General features: G+C 39.7%; 1 protein-coding gene across 1 annotated transcript in view; it reads right to left on the bottom strand.

Moving 5' to 3' along the window:
• The window catches only part of LOC132984238 (transmembrane protein 65-like), a 35,369-nt gene extending 22,980 nt beyond the window's left edge, over window positions 1-12,389 (bottom strand). Inside the window, exons 1-2 of the mRNA XM_061050982.1 lie at window positions 12,141-12,389; window positions 11,523-11,858 (exon numbers count right to left, since the gene is read on the bottom strand). Coding sequence (XP_060906965.1) covers window positions 11,523-11,823 — 301 coding nt within the window. The 5' untranslated portion in view covers window positions 11,824-11,858; window positions 12,141-12,389. The remainder of the gene's footprint in view (window positions 1-11,522; window positions 11,859-12,140) is intronic.
• Window positions 12,390-12,621: the final 232 nt, after the last annotated feature.

Genomic DNA, 12,621 nt, shown 5'->3' with positions numbered 1-12,621 from the left:
ACTCTATGGCTATGTTGTGCAATCACAACCTTAAAGAGATGGAATAATATAGGGAATGGAGGGCAAAGACGCTGGTGAGCAGTACAAATTAACCAGGATAAATTAAAAAACTATTCCTGTTAACTTTGGCGAAAGTATGAAAAAAAAACCTCCTGCTCTTTTCCATTGAATCATGATCCAAGTTGCTCCTGGATTTATCATTGTCACTCAAGTTTTTTTTATCCTTACAAGCCTTTTCATGGATCAACAGGAAAACATCCAACATCCAGGCAAAAAAAACTGAAATACATCATTGGAATAGTATCAGGTTGTTTAATAGGAAGTAAAACAGGCATACTTACAGCCTTCTATGAAACTGAAAGGGTTAATGTTATATTACATCAAGTGACAACATATTGTCTTAACTTCAGGGCTGTATATTAATACTGGTTTTATTAAGAGGTCACATTTAAGATTAAAGCTATGAATTGCTCCAACTGTGCTTCTTCTAAAACTGATGGCTGTTATAATATATATATATTTTTATGTCTGCATAGTTAAAAACAATTAAAAGGACGGATCATTCTTTTTTATAGAATTTTTTGTCTCAAAAACGTTCCCTTACACTGCAGATAATGCAAACAATACTACAATACAGGCCTGTAATCCATCTGAAATAATTAAAACACAAATCTGTTCCATTTGGATATGATAGAAACAATGAAATACATCATTGTGGCCAAAATCAGAAGCCTGCACTGCTGCATTCTCCTATCACTTAAAAAGTGATGTGGCAAAGCAAAAATGCAGCTCATCCAAAATCAAATGAAATAAAAAAAAAAAACTAATTATGAGAAACAGAATGCCTTGAAGATTTTTCATTCCCAAACCAGAGGGGTTTGTGTAGCCATTCATTAGAGCTGTTATAGCTGACATGGCTTCCTATTGGCCCCAGAACTCCTGAGAGAGAAAGTATTGATTGCATGGCAACCCAAAATCTCCCAGAGCTGCAGTCTCCAGAGAATTCAATTTCAAACAGACAGGAGTGGGGATAACATGTAATGGGCTTAGATAAGTACCTAGCCACGAGCATGATTACATACCAAAGCAGTCATGTTTCATTCCTCTAAAGCCTTCCTTTATTTTGTGTCCTTCTACTGCAGAAACACCAGTACAGCAAGTTCTGGCATTTAACTAAGACTGAGTTTACAGATAAACACAAAAACCAATATGTCCACATTTTGGGCACAGATCTTGAATAGTTACTGCAGAGTCAGCGACGCCAATTCTCTGAAGCAAACCGCCAAAACACTTACAAAATACTGTGGATCAAATGTCATTTAAAAAAGCTGATAGTTGCAAGAAAAACAGACAAACCATGCTGAATGTTGGCAGCATTTTGACCCAAGCCAAGTTAACAGTCTGGTTCAGCACAGTTATATTGTTCCAGCCATCGATCCATCATCTATACGGCTTTCCCATTAGGGGTCGCAGGGGGCTGGAGCCGATCCCGGCTGCCATTGGGCGAGAGGCAGGGTACACCTTGAACTGTTACCCGGTCCATTTCAGGGTTGACATATACTGTAGAGACAGACAATCAGACACACTCACACCTGCGGCCAGTCACCAATGGCCCTAATGAGCAAGTCTTTGGACTGTGGGAAGAAGCCTGAACACCTGGAAAGAATCCACGCATTGAACAAGGAGAACACACAGACTCCACACAGAGAGGCCCGGTCCGATGGGGATTCAAAACAGGAACTTCCTCGCTGTGGTTAGAGCTATCTTAGCAGCCTGAACATTTATGAATGTGTGTTTGATCAAGTATCATTTGGCGTCTCAGGCGTTTGCTGCTCTGACATTGCTTGTTTTATGAGGCAACATTTAAACATAAAATCCCTCTTGTTGTGGCCATGGTTGAAAAAGGGATCATGTTGTCTTTGTTTACTGTGATTAATGGCTTGTTCAACTTTCTGCTTCTTGTTTCTGGGCCAGCATGAAATCGATGATTAAACACAGAATTTGAAAATCTGAGATGAGGAGGAAGGAACCCAAAAGTAAAGTTTTTGCTCAGCTTAACTAAGTTATGATGAATAATATCTGTCAGTCTTCTTAATAGAATGATTTATAGAAGCCATGAGATTTTCTGCTGATTCAGCTGTTTTTGTTTTACAGGGGCGCAAACCTCAAAAAGATGTGGGGGCACTTTTATCGCAGGACCATGCAGCAGTGCATTACGGTTTCTCTCTGTGTGTGTGTGTGTGTGTGTGTGTGTGTGTGTGTGTGTGTGTGTGTGTGTGTGTGTGTGTGTGTGTGTGTGTCTCTCTCTCTCTTGGGCTTTATACAGCAAATGTAAACCAAGAAACATCCTTGTTTCTTTCCCACAGGACTCCATTGATTTCTGAGTGACACATCTCTTCACACAGAAAGAGATTCTCATTTTTGCAATGTGCTTTCATACGACTGTTGTGTTAAGGGTAGGCAGCCTGTATATATGTCTAATAATATGCTAATCTGTAGGAATCTGTGTACTCATATACAGACACATTTTGTGTCTTCAGATTGAGCAGGCACGTGTGCTGGTGTGTGAGATCAATAGAGTTCATCTGCAGGGAAAAAATAGAGGGCTATAGTCATTTATCTAGTGTGCAACACCTTGGTATTTTATGATTTATGACACAAAGAGGACATTAGACTGCACACAGAAAGTGGGACACAGTCTTTTTTTGTAGCAGCAAGTTTTTGAAAACGCACAGTTGAATGATTTTGTCTTAGGGTGATTGAGTTCGGAAAGAAAACTTAATTAAGTTAATTAAATTAATTGAAAAAGAACAATTCAATAAAAAGCAATTAATAGTCAGTTAAGTATTTCTGCATCCAGTTTTCTTCATTCTTTGAGTCTGTACATCGATACAACTTGGGAAAGTTAACTAAAAGCGAATGATTTGCATATAAAAGTGTTTTTGAAGGGAAACTTTTTTCTTCAATATTTCAATAACATGCCTACTGGAGGGCTTCTAAATGTCAAGTCACAACTCAAAATACGTTTTCTTCCCTCAGGGAAAATAATGAGTAGCTCTTTCTTTGGAAATGCATAACTAACTAGACAGAACAAGAAGAAAAAACAAAGTACTGGGGCATGACACCACATAAACTGAAGCGTAACAGTGTAGTTAAATTTCAGCAAGGAAGTTCCTCCCTGTGGGGTTTAAAGAAACTTGGCAGGATATGACAGGTAGACATATACACCAGTATATTCCTCCAGTGCCAATTAAGGCAGCTGTGGAGAGCTTGAAACTAAACCCAGAAACAGACTGAAAACACAAAACCTTTAAATATCCTCCTGACTAATGACGAACCACAAGAGAACAGAAGGAAAGAAGAAAGCATCGCTCTCTGTTTCCTTTAAGTCTATCGGCCAACAGAAACAAAGGACCATGCAAGGAAGACAAGGGAAGTATTTTTAATGAAGTAGTGGGCTGCAAGAAATAGCTGGATGGTTTATAATGACTACCCCTGCATGTAACACTATAAAAAGATATAATCCCGTTGGCTACTGTAAATTGTGCATTAATGGCTAAGACCAATAACAACATGACATTTTATATATTTTACAAAAAACTATTTATAGTATAGTAAATTCTCTACACAATTTAGGTGCCATGCCTTGATAACTACAGTGAGTTGTTTTCTATTCTTTCTGAGGTAATCCGAGTTAATTACTCACACCTGGCCTCCTTAATATCAATTAGTCATTGATTAGAAACCCCACCTCACCAGTGGAACACACAGAAACACATGTGTTTTCACTGATTCACCTATTTAAAGCCCTGTTTGGGGTGAGGACAGAACATATTCAAACGTTTGCCTTTGTTTATTGTTGCACAAATTCAGGTATACTGCATGTAACTGTACACAACAGCACAGGCAGTGAAAAAATGCTGTAATAGTGTGGCAGTGCCACAAACTGACCTCAGCTAATATGAGCAGCATGCAGAGAGGAAGGATCTGCTAAATATTTGCGGATGTTTTCAGGGTCAATGCAGTACAATTTCCAGAAGGTTCTGGCATTATAAAAGATGTAGACCATACTGGCGGCAGGTTGCATACCATTCAGACAAGCCATTGATTTGCAATTAGCTGGATTCTTTCTCCTAATTTGAATATTGGAAGCCGAACTGATACAAAATAAGCCAGGATATATTTATTTTAGGAAAGTTATTCAACTAAGCAGCTTATCAAGTATTTAACCACATGAGACCTAGAGGACAAACACTGCAGTAAAAACATGTCTGCAGAATGTTTTTAACCTTAACATCAACCACAGAGTGCTGACTTTGGTCATGTGGGTCTGCAGTGAAATCAGCTGCCATCATGACTGTGCAGCAAAGTCAGCTACAGAAGCCTCTGAGGGACATAAAACCAAGGAGAAAACTGGGAGGAATGACATTTAGTATGTTGAGGTAAATCAAATATACTGTATGTGTGGAGGGGGTTGGAGACAGAGTAAGAGTGGGATAGATAAACATAGAAACAATACATGTGACAAATATGACACAACAGAGCAGAAGAATCATGTAAAAAAAGAGGTGACAAAAAAGTGAGTGTGTGTTTTCATCAAAGGTCATATGAGAAAAGAAAAATAGAAAAAAAAGAAAATCATCAATCCCTGTCTCATGATTATTCTAAAGGTCATGACCTCATGACAAACTGGACGGGCTCACACATACAAACCCCACCTTGAATATCAAACATCCCACTGTGCATAATATTATCATGGCCGTCTGTTGTGCCTGTGTAATGTGATTCATGCCTGGATCCATCTGTCTGAGAAAGAAGAAGCATACGTAGTTTTCCTGCTCACTTTCATACCCTCTGGATTCATTTTTCTTTTAACAATCTTAACTTTGGGACTTTAACTTTTAGTGGTGTTAAGTCCCTATTACAGCTTTCACATTTATCAATTGAAAGGTTGGGCCTTATTATCATGCCTTTCTAAATCCAGAAAAATCAACAACCAGTGGTTACAGAAATGGGACCTGTAGGGTATTCTGCACTAACATAATGCCTGGCTAACTTGCTAATTTCATTACTAGCAATAAATCTACATACATCATAGATTGGGCAGCATCTCCAACATATTGTTGTGTTACATGTTACAAAAAAACTGTTTGCAATACATAGTCCAGTGCTTCCGTGTTGTAGTATTTCCCACGCATGCTGTTGAGTCCTGGATGGAACCAAGGCTAACATTAGCATTAGAATTGTCCTTTGACCTGAAAAAAGGGCAAATACAACACAGGCTTCATCTAAGAATAATTTTCTCTTCACCTTATAAAGCTCTCATGGTTGCAGAAAAACACGGATGAGGACCCACTTGCAGATAGAACTAAAAGGAATATAACTGTAACAACAAACACAAGAGAAGGAAAAGACCAAATAAAACAGGAAGTGATATCAGATTAGTAAAAATACAAAACTAAACTGGAAACTCAAGACAAAAGTCTGACCTATTGTTGTATAGTGTGAAGCGTTAATATGTATGGAGAGTTAACTTTGCAGGCTGCAAAGTTAACATGACCTGCAAAACTTACTTAGCTTACTTTGCAAGTAACAGCGAATAAAATGTGTTCTTTCCTTTGTCAGGTTTGGACTTTCAGCTGGAAAAGCAGCTTCTTTATAAAAATTGGCATCCTTCTTTTTTAATTTCTAGGTTGAAACTGTTTCATAAACTTTGAGAAGTTAAAATTAGAGAGGCTGGGACACGGTGTGTGGATAACTAATTTATTTTTTATCAATAACTTATCATAAAAGGTATCCTTTATATGGCAGGATTTTTTTTTTTGCGTTTGTGAGATATCTCTGTACTCTTTAAATTGTTTTCAACATTGAGGTAGTGGATTGTATCACACAATTTTTTTTTTTGAGGGGGGGGTCACAGGCAGAATAAGTTAATAACCCACTCGATTGACAAAAGTCCAAAATCTCCTCGGCAATATTCTGTCTGTGTACTGTTCAGCTATTATTGGCTGCAGCTCTGTCGCTGGAAGCAAACTGCTCTTGATGAATACACATGGTGTGTTATTCCTGTCTGTGTGTTTCTTTCTGTACACAAATCAACAGTAAAATGTCAACAACGCCCACAGGACAGCAACACAACCTACTGCCTGGCAATGATATGAACTGTTGATTTCTAGAGTCAATTATCAGCATCATTACAGAGATCTGCAAATGGTCCTCTGTTGTTTTCAGTAGACTTGCAGGAGCCACTACTGCCTGTGTTTGTGGAACAGCAGGGCTAACATCACCAAGGACTGACGTTATGCAGCTGTGGGTGTATTAGCATGACAATAGGACTGTTGGAGCCCAGGGAGGATGGTGAAATGAAAAAGGTGGTCTGCTTTGTCCTTTTTTTCAGGGAGGAGGTTCGATACTGGAAACGTGATTTAAGGAGATTGAACCCTGTAGTCAATAAAAAAAGGTGTAGTCCAATACTGTATAACAAACAACCATGAAGACAAAACGGGGAGTAGAAAATATAAGCCTGTATATGAAATAGACAAACCTGAGGAAAGAGGATGAAAGCTTTGATCCTCCTGGGTTTATTCAACCCCTGAATTATTTCATGGTTTGAAAAGAGAGTTAGATTATGAAGAATAACTTTTTTCTGGTTTGATTTGATGTGTTTGTTGATGCCTCCTCAATTTATTTTTGCAGCCCCAAAGGACACTTAAAGGTCATACAGACAAAACAATGCACGTCTTTCTTCTGATTGCTGATTTCTGTCCCTTTGTTCCATCTCACATTAGCGTTCCCTTCTGCAGAACTTCTTCATCCTCTGAGCCATGAAGGGAAATTGCTTCAATGTCATCACACATCTCACTTTTTCATTTCTCCCCTGGAGGACTGCATGAGTCCAGGTTCACTTTGTACCTGGACGCTGGAGATCAAAGAGGCCCAGATGGCACAGCACGATCTCTGGTGGCTTATTCATTCATTTAGCTGCCTCATCTAAGAAGAGCTGAACAGTGACATCCTGCATTTTGTAAGGTGAGAAGGTTACTTTATATGCAAATATACAGAATAACCCCTGGAAGTGGTGCATAGATCTGTGTCAACTCCCGGCAGTGCTCGATACAAATGCAAGCTCAAGTCAAGAAGTGTATCCTTGTCATTGTTCATGAACTTTTCACTGCATAAATATTGTGTAAAATGTTCTTTCAAAAGTTTGTACATATCCTTTGTGAACAGAACCGTGTTCAGCACTTCTCCACATGTCATTGATGTCTTTTTCATCCTCAGTTAAATCTGCAGTGTGTTCAGGTGGTAGGTTTAGGTGCTATCTTACAACTTACTGCTAAAGTCAATCTAAAACTCAAACTTCAGCATTTATACATTGCAGTTTTAACAATTAAGAATTAAGAAGTACGAATTATAGCTTTGGCTTTCTATGCTGAGAAAATAAATGTTATTTGAAGAAAATGGGCTTAATTGGCTGTAACTAACGACAATATCCTCATAGTCTTAATCAGTCATCATTTTGTATACTTCAGTTTTACTTTTAGATAGTTACTCATTTCAAATATTGACATCTTAGCCCAGTCAGCATTCAGTTTGCCATGCAATGACTGCATTATAATCACTACATTCATGTTTATTTTAACAGTGACTGTGACAACTACTCAGATGATCATCAACATTCAGTCTGTAACTGTGCTGCAGGTCTCAGTCATAGAACAACATTTCTTCCAACATTTACCAAATCGGTCTTAAGACTTTTGGATATATCGGCAAGTGACCTTAAAATCAACTCTGTATGGATGCACACTAAGCCATATGGTGTATACACATCACAAATAGCACATAGTCTTTGTGCAAAATGTCTTAGTTACTTGCCTAAATATATAATTTTATAATGTAAGTTGATTATGTTGTGCTTGTGGCGCTGACCGGAAGTGGTCAATTTGAGGGGGGTGGAATCTGTAATTTAAAATATTGGGCACATATCTATGATGATAGGGTAAACAGTCAGTAAACATGGCAACAACCAGCATGGACACACTGCAAGAAAACGTGAGGCCATCCAGTATAAAGGAGTGCCAGCAGAGCTATCCAGCTTCCTCCCCATTCAGCAAACCAGCACAAACATTATGAAAATAAGGGTTTAGCTTCAGGGGTCATGAAACCTCAGGGTAGAAAGATGATGGATGTTGATAAGACTGTAAGAAAAAAATCAATCTGTCAGCCATCATGTCAGAGAGAGAAAGAGAGAGAGAGAGAGAGAGAATGTCTGCCAGTCCAACAATCACTGATTCAGCTCATCTGCAGCACACACGTACAGTAGGTAAGACAATCCCTGAGGGTTTTTATAGCGTGAAGGTGAAGATGTGAGCCAGCTCCAGGCAGGCAGGCCCCGGAGGTGAGAACATCAGGGCTGTATCTGTCCTCTCAGAATAGTCACATCAGCACACTTGCTCACATTATCCTCTAATATTTGAGCTTCATATCAACCCAGAAATGCCAAACAAAACCTCAAACCTAGGAGAGAATATGACTGAGTGTGGCAAATAAAAGACCTTAACATCTCTACACTGTCATTCCACACGACCCACTTTTAAAAGTGATCCTCTGATTTTGGCAACAATGTTATTAAAGCCTGAAATAATGAAGAAATAGATGGAATCAATTATTTATTTTACAGTCTCAGTGTGTGATAAAGCCTCTACCAAGGGACACATGAGGGATTTAGCTCATTCAGTGTTGATATTGTGGCTAACAGGAGAAGATGCGCATCATGTGGTCCGGATGCAATCAGCCACATCCGACACAATATAATGATGTACTATCAGGATCGGTGGGCATGGAGGATCTCAATGAAACGCCTCATCATGATGGCTCTGCTAGCAATTCCCCCACAGTCTGACCACCACAGACGGGGAAAGAGGAAGGTAGGGAAAGAGACAAACTGATTTTTTAATTAAAATAATAATAATTCATTTCCTCTGTGCCGTGAGGGAAATAGTTCACTTCTTGGATGGACCCTGCCGTAATTTAAAAAGGATTTAATTTTGAAATAATTAACACCCACAATCACAAACAAGTCACTAAAACAAACGTTTAGCACAATATCAGTTCGATGACACTGTGAAGCTGTAATTAAAATGTTTAGTTTTTATTATTATGGCAAAAATGACTCCTCAATCTGCTTAAGATGCTATCAGTCAGCAGAAGAATTACTGGACTGAAAAAGCGTACATGGAGGAAAGTGAACGATTCTTTGATGCCATCTCACATACTGTCAGCTTGCAGCAGGATGCAGGGTCATATAGAGAGTGAACTATCATACCCATAGTATTTTCTAATCTGCCTATATACATTAGAAACCAAACAACTAGCCCCAATGTCAGAGATGTGCTTAAATTCATTCAGGAGAAAATGTTGTAAACACCAGTAGTGTAGAAAACACAAAGAACAGCAATAGGACAAACATACTGTGCATTATAGCTTACCTGCACTTTTTTTTTTTTTTCAATACTGAACGACTTCTCCATATTTTATATACATTACACGCCTAGTGTTGATGTATGAACACTGTCAAACTCATAACTATTGGCTTCCGTCAATCAATATCTGCAGGCCCCTCTTTAGCTTCTCATGTTTAATGGAAACATGTAAGTAATCAATAAAAATAGCACTCTGTTACTGGTTTCATGAGAAACTGAACACTGACAGTCTGGGCTGTGATTTGCACATGTTGCTGTCACTTCTTATTTAGAGCTGTCAATGCAAACACGCCACTATATACACAGCCAACTAGATGAATGTTCAACATTCAGCAGGCTGGTGCTGTATGGTATCCTGAGTGGGAATTTAGAGATTGTAAGGATTGTTTTGACTTCAAAGATTCTTGGATCAGAGATATTTGAAGCTCACCTGTGGGGTGTTCCCTAAGATGATATTTATTTACAGAAGACACTACAGTCAACAAGGCTCTATTGAAAACTTTCCTGTAGTTTCAACCCCTAATCCTTAATCCAGTATGATGGATCTGATGTTTTTATCAATAAAAGTGTTTCCTTCATAAAACTATTTTTCAGTGACTTCAGGCTTGTACATTTAAATCCAATATTCAACATTTTTGTGGGGATGTAAACCATTATAAATCATTTTTCAATAAGTGTGTGCATTTTACTGCTGGTGTTCATTTCAGAGGGCGACAGCAGCAAGCAGACTCCCAGAGAGAACCTTGTGTACTGTAGAGCCTCTCCATCATTACTCATGTCTCTCCTCTGTCCCTCCCTCCACCTCTCCTCTGTTTCCATATTGATCGACCCACTTCCTTCTTCCAACCTGCTTCTCTTCCTCCTCTTGTACCCCTGTTCTTATATTCCAAGAAACTAGACCATTGCCTCAGCGGCCCTGCACTCACACAGCAGACTGAAATAAAAACAACTGCAAAAAGTGCATGTTATGCAGTACTGGGAGGAATCTAAAATGTACTGGGTAAACAGAAAAGCAGGACTGATCGTTAAAAGCAATTTGATAAGAATTGGAGACAGATTGACCGTAAAGTGTGACAGCCTTAGTCTCTAGTACTTTGGCATGATGATTTGTTTTGTAATGGAAAATGACAGCTCTCGTTCCTAACAGTATAATGACTTCTGGATTTAAAAAGAGAATCTGGGTGTTTACCATGTGACACACCACCATTTCTCCACAGGATGAAATGACAGGCAACAACACTGATATTTACAGCTTCAAGCATCACCTGACTAACATGTCTTTTGATGAAAAATGTGAGACCGAAGCCTGCGTGCAGCACCGTAAGGTGATAACATGAATCCAACATCCATTTCCAAAGGATAAACACACATCTGGAGATTTTTTTTTTTTTTTTAAACATGAGTGTCTGTTGAATTCATCTGAAAGCAACAGTCAGACTTAGCTACTGATTTATACTATTGTTTTTTCCTCCCTAAAGAAATACTGTGCAATGATTACAGTGACAGTCACATATATTATTGATCCCTGACAGTCCATTCTCTTGTCTTTGCTCACAGAGGTCAGAGGTCTGGGTCAGCTGGAGAACAGCACTATGGGAATTGGCTCCCAATTTCCACTAAACTACGGCATGGTCTATTGGAAAAACAGGGCTTTAACGAGTGAACCTAGAGTGACTATATCAGACTCCCATTACAGTTTAGGAGATCAAACCAAAGCCTAAATGATACAAAGACAACAGTAGTCCACAGGAAAGACTGTTGTTAAATTCTGTAACCAAGAACTATAGCTAATATGGTGCTACAGTAAAGAAAATAAACACAAGTAGGACTTTATGATGCTTACTATAACAAATCATTGTCATTCATTATTGATTATTTCAGTAATGAGTTTCCCTCATGCTTGTATGCTAAAGAGCAATCATGTTTTGTAAAGACTTAATTTTGAAGTCTGAAAGAACTATATTTATATTGATTCAACTGCAGTATGCACCTTAAACTGTAAATGTACATCAATGCTGTATTCTGTATATCACCACCTACCTTGAGCAATAGCTATGGACTCGAACCTGTGCAGTTCTCGCAGCAGACAGGTGCGTTCAGTCGGATGAAGGCTATAAATAAACTCCTTGGCTCCTCGGGGGGAGTTGAGGGGCTCCACGGGCTCCGGGTGTGTGCCCAGGTGACACCGCTGCATCAGCATGAAGAGGGGCGGCTCTGAACAGAACCGGGGCGGTGACGCTACGCCGGGGGTTTGGTGGCTGCTGAGTCCGGCTGTGGTTAACCCAGCCCCGGCTCTCAGAGCGAGGGCGGGCCGCAGCGATTTCCGCAGGCAGGGCAGCATCTCTGGGATGGAGGTATGGCAACGAACCGGGGACACTGATGGAGGACAGTGGATGATGATTGAACAGGCCAGGTCCACACTTCAAAACAACTGACAATGCTTCTTTATGTAATAAATCGAAGACATTGCTGGAACGGTTGCATGAAAAAATCCCACACATCCTCCATCTGGAGGCAGCCTGGGTTATTTATGGCAACAACACATGCACATTATTTATGAATACACTGGTTCAAGCAGCATTTTACGCGCCTACTGGTTCACATTTAGCAAGTCGATGTGTCAAAAAATCAAACTGCAACTTGTCTTCTCGGACGTACCTCAGTCGATGCTCCTCTGTCCCGTCCAACAACCTCCACAGGAAACCTTGAAAACACAGCAGCAGCTCCGGCGCACACGGCCCCTCTTCTTCACTGGCTGTCGTAGTAGTAGCGCACACTCTGCCTCTAACACCTGAATGGCTGTAAGATTTGTACAAAATCACATTTTTGCTAGCCTAATCCCAGCTGGCGTAACCTCTGTTTGACAGGATGGTGTGTGAGGCGGATGGGAGGGGATCAGCAGCCCTGGAAATACTTTCCAATAGGAGCGCTGCTTCGCTCCGTGCGTAACTCTGACGGCAGCGCCTCACGTACGTTAACAGACGGAGCAGTGTGCACAGTGGAGATGTGTGCATTATTACTGCTGCTATAACGATGAAAAGACGAATGTCATTCTGTCTGTAGTCTTACGGGTATAACATGTTTCATTGGATGCATTATCTGTGATTTATGTCGTGGATTTGTGTTCATTTTAAATAGC

Source organism: Labrus mixtus, chromosome 11, assembly GCF_963584025.1.
Source record: "Labrus mixtus chromosome 11, fLabMix1.1, whole genome shotgun sequence".
In the NCBI taxonomy this organism is placed as follows: Eukaryota; Metazoa; Chordata; class Actinopteri; order Labriformes; family Labridae; genus Labrus; species Labrus mixtus.
This window is presented reverse-complemented; position numbering and strand designations above follow the sequence as displayed.